The 9,766-nt window shown below is 48.6% G+C and overlaps 1 protein-coding gene across 7 annotated transcripts in view; it reads left to right on the top strand.

The window, feature by feature from the left end:
- The window catches only part of Tns3 (tensin 3), a 232,873-nt gene extending 223,622 nt beyond the window's left edge, over positions 1-9,251 (top strand). For all 7 annotated transcript variants that reach the window (XM_041668817.1, XM_041668815.1, XM_041668810.1 and 4 more), the window contains 4 exons: positions 3,321-3,489; positions 4,690-4,758; positions 4,852-4,878; positions 6,323-9,251. In XM_041668817.1, the coding sequence (XP_041524751.1) occupies positions 3,321-3,489; positions 4,690-4,758; positions 4,852-4,878; positions 6,323-6,467 (410 nt within the window). In that variant the 3' untranslated portion in view covers positions 6,468-9,251. The remainder of the gene's footprint in view (positions 1-3,320; positions 3,490-4,689; positions 4,759-4,851; positions 4,879-6,322) is intronic.
- The last annotated feature ends 515 nt before the right edge of the window (positions 9,252-9,766 follow it).

Raw genomic sequence — 9,766 nt, forward strand, 5'->3', positions numbered from 1 at the left:
GTACCACAGTTGGAGCAGTCCTTATCTGGAAGCTCCCTGTGGTGCCTCCAAGACAGCAGTCTAGTCTGTGGTTTCCTGTGAATCACATCTAGGTGTGCCAAGTCTATGGGATTGTCATAGTAGTTAGATCAAAATACACAGGCATACACTCACGTGCATGCGCGCACTTAGACACACAGACACACAGACATACACACACGTACACATGCACACACGCCGCCATCTGAAACTGCATGTGCAACATGACAGGATCAGAGGTGGCGTGTTCACCCTCCTGAAGTACGTCTTCCTTTTTCCAGGCTTCTCTCCAGTGCCTGTTCATAGCACACATGCTTTTGATTTTATAGTTCTAATCATAGCAGAGACGGTTTATTCTGCTATGCCAATTACCTGCTAACCACTTTTCCATGTTGCTATATAATTTTCGTGATTACCATTTGCTGCTTGCTTCCTATTTTGTTGAGAGAATCAATTTAACCCTTTCTTTATTCTTGGACACTATCTCCATTTTTTTTTCCTGCTGTAATGCGTATGTGTAAGAACATTCTCCAATGTGGATTAGCTGTCTTGCATGCTTATGGGAGATTTTCTTTTTGAATCTTCGAAGAAGTGGGACCCTAAAGTTATTTCCTGGCTTTTCAGGTCCTTCTGAAAAATGTGGCTAAATTATCCAGAATGGGCTCGGGTTACCCCAGCATAAAAGGTACCCATTTCATCAGAGCTTTGTGGGCATAAAGCCTTTGACAATTTTAATTCTAAGAATTTTTGACACCTTTCTCTCTTTTGCAAGAGAATACAGGGAAACCTGTAGTTTAGATGGGAATTAACATACAAGTAAAACAGCTAGACTTAAGTTCCTCTTTAGTGATCTTACCTGCAATTGTGAGGCAGGTCTGAACACCAAAGTTCTCTATGAAGTGTGTTCTAGCAAAGTCACCTTGGCCTGAACTCGGGGATGAGTGACTGACTACCCATATAATCCTTACCGTCTCTGAGCCTAATCTGCAAACTGGGGGTGATAAATATAGGCTGTTCTTTGGGCCCATTACTACTGAGAGGTACTAGGTTAAGCTCAGAGTAGTGAAAACATTTTATTTGGGCTAGAAATTTCTTGTTGACTTTTGCTTCAGAAACAGTGGCATTTAGACACTGGGATGGTCAAGCTCCTTTTCATGAGTGTAAGGGTAAATAAAGTTTGCAGACCAGAAGTATTTCAGATGAAACTTCTGTTTTATTTGTGAGTTAAGAAATTCCCGTTAAGTTGGGTTGCAGTGGTGGGGCTGGACAAGTGTTCAGCCATGGAGCTGAGCTCATAGGCCTAGTCCTGCCTGAAAGCAGCGAGGGTGACTTGTCTCAAGTCTTTGAGGGTCTTTTGCCTCTCAGTGTCTGCTCCCTTTTGGGACAGGACAGACCTTCCTCCCTTCCCTTTCTTTCTCTTCTGAGTCCAGCGAAGCTCAATCCTGACTAACTTTTAACTTCCGAATGGAGGGAGGGACTTCCCTTTTCCAGTCAGCTTGTCAGTGTAAGACCACATTCCTGTTTTCCTTCTCCGTTGTGTTACATTGTCAGAGTCGCGGCTACTTTGTGCACTCCCTGAAGTTCAGGATCTCAGAGCCTCGGGCTGCGACTCCCAGCTTGTGTTATAGAGAGAGCGCTGCAGCCCCCGAGGTCCCTGTGCTACATCTCGTTGGAGCATCCTCTGGTGGCAGTCCTCCCCAGTCCGCTTGACTGGACTCTTGGCAGGTGCTCCCGTACAAAGGGGTGGTACCTGCTGCTTCTAAGCAGAGAGGGTAGAGCCACTTCAGGAACGTCACCAAGAGCCAGAGCATGCAGGACAGTCGGCATCCGAATGCACTTCATCTGAGTTTCTCTGTGGGTTGCACCAGAGGGACGCTTTTTATTTTTTTCTGCTTTGTGAAACTTTCGTGCAGTGATTCTCAACCTTCCCAACGCTGCAACCCTTTAATACGGTTCTTCATGTTGTGGTGACCCCCAACCATAAAATTATTTTCATTGATACTTCATAACTATTTTTTTGCTACTGCTGTGAGTCGTAATGTAAATCTCTATGTTTGCTGGTGGTCTTAGGAGACCCCTGTGAAAGGCTCGTCCAACCCCCAAGGAGTCATAACCCACAGATTGAGAACCACCGCTCTAGAGGCCTTTAAGGCAGAATTAGCGTAGCCCCTTGCCGCCTTCTGCAGACTAAAACAAGGGCAATTCCATTGTTAATCTCTTCTCAGTGGTTCTAATGTTATACAAGATGGGGGTCATTTATAAAGGAGAGAGCTGTATTTTGTCTCATGTTTCTGAAGTTTAAGGATGGTATTGTTATCTGCTTGGCACCTGAGGGTGGCTTTGTGCTGCTTCAACTCTGGCAAAATACAGATGAGAGTCGTGTTAAGGGAAAGCCAGAAAGCAAGCCGAAAAGGAGACCTCACTTTTGTAGCCAACCACTCCAGTCTGATGAAAGCCATGAAGCTCTCTTAATGTCCTCATCACCCTGGAAACACTCCACAGTGACTGTCAGATTTCAGCAGGAGTCCCGAAGGGGACAAACAGGATTGTTTCTAAGGAAGGGCCCTTCTCCATCTCCTCCCTGGAGACCCTGGCTTTCTTCTTGAGCTTCGCACGGAACCTAAAGCCCTGTGCTAACAAACCAGCTTCTACACTCTCAGATCTGTTACTTGTAGCTTGTAACACAGGAGGAGGGGCTAAACGGGACAGTGGGGTCTTCAGGGACATATTGACACTCAGTCACATTTCCCCACCCACTGGGAGGAGATGATTACAGGGAACACCCTAACCAGGAAGTGTAGGAAGCTGGGACACATGGCAGGTGGTGCTTAGTCTGTGCACTAAGCCGTGGAGAGATGCTGCTGCGAGCCATCTCTTCATGGCTCCTCTGCATGCCCTTTCAACACTTTAGACAAGGTAGTTTGTAGAACAGAGTCACCTCATGGATGTTTCTCAGGAATTTCAGAGAGTTCGTACTTACTGTATTTTGGGCGTTTGTGTTAACGTGACCATTGTCTTTCCTCTTGCTGAGGCCAGGGAAGATCCCATATGTGTACAATACTTCTCTCACTAACAGGCCCGCCCACAGTAGCTTATTATGTCCTCTGCTTGGCACCAGAGCAAGCGTTTGCTTACTGGAAAGCAGGGAGCATGTGTTTGCCAGTGCTCCTGGCCTGGGTCACACATTGAAATTGCTCCTAGTCCTTTCCTCCTCTGGTTGGTCTCTCCCCACGCGCCGGAGCATGTATGTCCCCAGCAGTCCTGACGGATACACTTCTCACCCGCTCCGCATTGTCTTGCAGCCTGCAATGTTTGGTACTTGAACTCCGTGGAAATGGAGTCCCTCACTGGTCACCAGGCGGTCCAGAAAGCCCTGAGTATGACCCTGGTTCAAGAGCCTCCGCCAGTGTCCACAGTGGTACACTTCAAGGTGTCAGCCCAGGGCATCACCCTGACTGACAACCAGAGAAAGTAAGTGTGGGTGGGAGGAGTGTGGAGGCCTGAGGTCTCCTTCCCAGTGTCCTTCTCAGTTATTTTCTGTTCTTTTCTTTGAGACAGAGTCGCTTAGTAAGCCTGGGACTCGCTGTGAGCTCCAGGGATCTGCTCAAAGCCATGCTGTTCCCCCAGTCCGTCCAGTGCTAGAGTTAGAACTCATACCAGCACACCCAGCTCTTACGTTGGTACTGAGGATCTGAACTCGGGTTCTCATGACTGCTCTGCAAATGCTACCCATGAGCCAGCTCTCTAGCTCCTAGGCTATTTTCTTTTAAGTTTTTTTTTTTTTGTTGTTGTTGTTGTTTTAAAAAGACCTTTTAAGTTATTGCCTTAAAACCATTGAGATGGACCAGAATCTACTGGCTTCTGTTTTGGCATAACTACTTCCATAGCTGGTGGGCAGCTCATGTTGGTCAAAGGAACACAGTGTGGTACAGGAGCTTTTGTGGCAAATGCAAGGGACAGAGCCCAGGCCATCCTGAGCCCTCAGTGGTAGCCTCCCTGCAGGCCCGCACGCCTGCAGTGCCTTCCCCAGAGCCAGTTCTTTCAGTGAGATCTTGTCTTCTTCCTATTTTGCTGAATAGTTTGAATATAGACTCTTACACCTGCCATTTCAGGATGGTGCAGTTGGGGTAAGAGCAGGACCACAGAGTAGAGTCTGGCTTTGCTCGTCAGTGCTTCTCCCTGCATTTGCAACAGGAGACCTTGAGCAAACTCCTTACCTCTCTGATGTTTGGTTTCTTTTTTTCTTCTTTTATACCTATGTCAAAACACCTACCTCAGGGTTTAGTGACTTGGAGAGTGCAGAGAGCACGTGCCATGCATGGTGCTGTTGACCTGAGCTCAGCCTTGGGAGAGCCAGGAGGTTCAGAGGTCCTGAGCTGCCTTCTGTGTTGCATCACTGGCCCTTCCAGTTCCTCAGAACTCCTTGGCCCCTCCTGACCTTCCCAGTGATTGACACCATCACTCTTGGGGGTGCTTCTGTTGTCCCCTTGCGAGAACCGTTCTGCCCAGTGTCGGGCTGTTGACCGTTCTTCTCCCCAAATGACGAGTAAAGGCATCAAATAGTTCCCACTTCACAGTCATCCCACTGGGGAGTGGGGGACTCCTCAGCCCACCTTCCATCATCCCAGAGCCCTATGACTGGAGCTCCCCTCTCTCTCTACCCCCCAACAGGCTCTTCTTCAGGAGGCATTACCCCGTGAGCAGTGTCATTTTCTGTGCCTTGGACCCACAGGACAGAAAGTAAGAATTTTCCATTTTTATCACCAAAAAGTATGCTTTCATCCTTTAATTTTAAAACGTTAACATGAATTCTGTTTCTCTTCAATTCCCAAGGTGGATCAAAGATGGCCCGTCCTCTAAGTAAGTCTCCAGCATCTCTTCTCTTTCTGAGGATAATCACAGTGCAGAATGAGCTCAGGTCTAGATTTGCAAAGAAGGCCTCATTTAAAAGACCAAACAAAACAAAGCAGTCATTGTCAATGGGGATGTTTGTTTGGGTTAAACTGAAAGCAGAAAAATAAGGATAAGTGTTCAGATTTTGAAGTACAGGCCTGGACCGTGTTGGCTTATCCCCTGTGGTGGGATGGATATGACTGTCTATATTATATCTGTAGTGTCCTTTTGCATACACACTGAGACAGATTTCTTTTTTAATTTATTTATTTATTATGTATACAGTGTTCTGTCTGCATGCTGTCTGCATTATGACTGCAGGCTGGAAGAGGGTACCAGATCTCATTAATTGTGAGCCACCATGTGGCTTTTGGGAATTGAACTCAGGACGTTTGGAAGATCAGGCTGTGCTCTTAATCTCTTGAGTTATCTCTGCAGCCCCTAAGATCTCTTAATGCAGCCATTTAAGAGGGTGCCCCTACTGCTGAGGCGCCCAGACTGTGTGTGTGAGCAGGACTGAAATCTGTGCCTGATTTTTCCCAAACTCGAAGGATTATGTTTTGCACCTCTGGCCGGCAAGTTCTGATTCCCTGCTCAGCATTGCTGTTCAGGTGATCAGGAGAGCCTAGTCCTCACCCCACTACAGAGGCTTCCCTGTGCCCCCCAGATTGGCTTCCTCTGCATAGTCTGCCCTGCTGATCTCCAGTGGCCATCACATGCCTCCTTCCTCGCAGGCTCATTTCAGAGTGTTTCGTGCTCTGGAGAACTGATCAGGAGTAGCAGACAGCTGCAGCTTCCGGAAGTGATCATAGTCTCGCAGGCCTGAGAGGAATTCTTGGCATATTAGCCTTCTGGGTTGGGTGTCTGGTCTAGGCAGGTTCTGGGAGCTTCTGGCATTCTTCCTAGAATTCCTAAGGCCTTGAAGTTCCAGGGGAGACCCTGATTTTGCATGGCCAGCTGGAGCTCAGGACCCTGTAGAAGGTGTCTGGAAGACCTCCAGCCCTCTAGAAGAGATGCTAAGGAGCAAGCAAGGCCTCAGCTTTTATTTAGGGTGGGGTAGCATTCCTCTAGGCTCAGTACTCATTCTCCCTGCAGTTTCCAAGGACCAGAGGTCAGGGTGGTGGATAGGTCTCCAAGCTAGTGCTTGGCACATCATAGGCTTCTGTAGGTGCACTTGCTATTGCTCCCCGGTTGCTGTTTTGTGAAAGTGAGATCCTGCATGCATTTGTGGGTGCTACATGCGTGGTTCATGCATTTGTGGGCACTGCCCGTGTGGTTCATGCGTGTGCAGTGCATGCACATGTGGTGCATGCATATGTGGTTCATGCATTTGTGAGTGCTGCGTGTGTGGTGCATGCATGTCTGCTGCTGCACACTTCTGGCTACTCTGACCTATTCTTGTCTCTTGCAGAGTCTTTGGATTTGTGGCCAGGAAGCAGGGCAGTGCTACAGACAACGTATGCCACCTGTTCGCAGAGCATGACCCCGAGCAGCCTGCCAGTGCCATTGTCAACTTTGTGTCAAAGGTCATGATTGGCTCCCCTAAGAAGATCTAAGTCCCTCATAGCCAAGCCCGCCAGATGCCTCATGAGGCCCTCGAAATGGCAGTGGGGTTAGGCGGGGCCCCCAATTGTACCAGACTGAAAATTCTCACATTCCAGACCCAAGAGGGGAGAATATGGCAGCTCTTCAAACCAGGAACAAACAACATCACTACAGATTGGCCTTTCCTGAGAGTAACTTCTCATCTGACACACCCATATAGTCGGGCGCATTTTGAATGGAAGGATCTTGGGCCAGGAAATGGTTCCCCAGTGTCCCACGGGCAAGGGCTATACAAGGAGAGAATACAGAAGACAAGGTGGCCTCGAGTCCCTGGCTCACTGGCATCTGTGTGGATGAGGAGCACCCAGCCTGCGTGGCAGGGGCTGAGTAACCATGCTGCCCACTTCTCGGCAGATGTGCTCTGTCCAGCGACTCCCTCATCTTGTCTTTCTGCAGCAGACGATGATGAAGCTGAGGAGGGCATGCATGGTTGGGGAAGGTGCGTGCAGGTTGGACCGTGGTGGGAATCTAAGTTAGGAACAGTGGAAAGGCTGTGAATTGAGAGCAGCGGCAGCCTCTGGTGTCGGGGAGGAGCATGCAATGCCAGAGACACTCCGTGATCCTGCTCGCAGGTGGCCAGCCGGGCTGTGGAGAGCCTAGAGGACCTTGAGAGGAAAGCGAGAAGCCGGAATCAAAACCGCCATTGTGTGTAATTTATATTTTACTCATGCCAAATTATTTATAACCACTTGCCATTGCCGTACGGTACCCATGTCAAATGCTGCAGCCGACTAAGCTGTGATTGCTAGAAGGCTTGTCCCCTTGTAGACACACCAGAGACGACTGTCTCTTCCCCAAGGAGCGGCTGAGTAGTGGTCCCAGGGCGACACCGCCCGGTTCTTCTTCCGCAGAACTGCCCAACAGTTTTGCCTCAAGCAGCCCACCCTCTGTTTGCACAGCGCTATGTCTTGCCCAGATGTGGATGATTTCTTTCCTGAAGGGAATGTCGAGGAGGAATGGGACACGAAGACACCAGGGTCATTCTCCGTCTCCTCCGCAAGACTGGCCGGGCCGTCTCCAGGCCTGCGTGATCTAAAGCGCGTATGTGGCATTTCTAAGCTGTTACCGTGATTCTCCTCGTGGCTCCTGCAGCTTCTGTGGGGACCTTTGTGGATGTCAGGAGGGAGAGAAGGGGGATGAAGAGAAATTCTAACTCTCCCAGGCTAGCTTTGATTCGCTGGGTCATCTTAGCCACTGAGTCATCAGCTCGTGCTAAGATTGGCGGCCTAGGGTTGCAGGCTTCCTGACTGCTCCTCCCAGTGGTCAGAGATTTTTGAAGAAGCCCGTGAGCTTGACACTTCCCAGAGTGGAGGGCAGCAGAGCTACGTGGAGGCAAAGCCAGGATCTCCTTCTTGCTGAACTCTACACCCCAGGAAGGCTCTGATCGTCCCCATTCCAGCCTGAAAGTCTCACTCCGTGATTTCTAAAATCCACTGCCTGATGGCGCATCTGGTGGCTGGCATGGGCCACTGCTGTCAGGCTTGGGTTTGGAAATCTACGTAGTGGATTCTCTGTTTTAAAAGGAGCAGAGATGTAGCTACATGTAGAATTGAAATCAACTCTATCAGTATGGTGTGTGTGTGTGTGTGTGTATGGTGTGTGTGTATGTGTGTGCACAGATGGACCATTCCACTTTTAACTCCTATGTGTGTCTGTGCGTGTATACAGGTGGACTGTTCCACTTTTAGCTCCTGTGTGTGTCTGTGCGTGTATACAGGTGGACCGTTCCACTTTTTAGCTCCTATTGATGGGCCAAAAGCAAGTGCCTCGTTTCTGTGCCAAATATTTGCCTTGGTCTTTGCGGACCTCCTTCGTGGACACACTTGGATTCAGTGCCTGATTGGGGGAATGCGCCTTCATTCCCTAGAGGCCCTTTGTCTTCCACAGAGGCTTCTAGTGTTTCAGTTACTCATATGCAGCTAAAAATCCAGATTGGGGTAGCGGTGGGGGTGGGGGGCTGAAGTTTGTGCTTTGGCCAAGAAGTGCCATGCCCTGTGGTGGTTTATATGCAAATGTGACCCAAAGACCATAGGCCAGGTTCCTTCTGATGGAGGGGGGAGAGGGCTTAGTTAGAAATCAGCAGGCCAGAGCTGAAGCAAGCCTAATTAATGGGAGGTGTTAGGGCTTCCCACAGTGGTCAGCATGGAAAGCATCCAAGAAGCCTTATAAATGTGCTTTGGAAACTGACTGGCCAGGTGTGACCTTTACTCACGTTAAAAGTGGTCAGGGGTATCATGGAATTTGCTCTGAGGAACCGCAGGAAGACAGCTTCACAAGCTGGTAGGCCTTGGTTCTGTCTTCTGCGTGTAGCGTGTATTGAATGGAATAAGATGAGACGCAACACCATAGACTATACTGTGTGCTCAGAAACACTGGGAAAGGGTATTGTTCAGGCGTCAGTTGGGCACGAATTAGTACACTATTCTGGGAGTAAATTCAGTGATGCCCCACCACTTTTAATAGATAGCCAGGGTCCCGTTAACCTTCTCATTAATGGTCTTATAGTCTCCAGTGTTGGGCTGTACTCATGTTAGAAGCCACACTGCATTTATCCTCAGTGTCAAAGACATTGTAATGTTGCCTTATCTGTTAGCGCAGTCTTCACCATTCTATATTGTAAAGAATATATATCCAGTATGTAAATGAGTGTTCTATAAACCTTTTGTATAGGCGTTTTCTCTGCTCTTTAAATATCAGCCTTATTCAGAGTATAATAAAAATTATGACCTTGGTAAGCCTAATGAAACAGATGTCTTGTTTGGTTTGTATAAGTCTTCTGTGCGTATGTGTGTGTGTGTGAATGTGGGTGAATGGGTGCCTTCCACGTGTTGGGTGTAAAGACCAGAAGACAAATTGGTTGTGAGTCCTCAACTCCACGCTTGTTTAAAGCAGTCTCTTTTTGTTTGGCACATAGGCCAGGCTATGTGGCAAACTTCATTTGGCCATGGGAGCACCGGGATCATGGACGCCACGCCAGCTTCACGTGGCTTCTGGGGATTTGAAGTCAAGTTCTCAAGCTTGTGTGACAAGTATTTCCTCCCACTGAGCCATCTGGCTTCCTCAATGATCACGTTTATGCCCCGGGCTGTATGCTGAGTCTGTGCGTGTGTTGTGTGTGTGTCTGCGCTTGTGTGTGAGTACGTTTGCACGTACATGGACTCACTGAGTCCGTTTTCACGTACTGCCTGCCGGGGTTTGTATTTGGGTTTTTGTTTTGTCTTTTCTGGTGTCTGTTTTGTGAGTCACTGCG

This window comes from Microtus oregoni, unplaced genomic scaffold (genome assembly GCF_018167655.1).
Source record: "Microtus oregoni isolate MIOR12 unplaced genomic scaffold, Mior012 000019F_ref0000042, whole genome shotgun sequence".
Lineage (NCBI taxonomy): Eukaryota > Metazoa > Chordata > Mammalia > Rodentia > Cricetidae > Microtus > Microtus oregoni.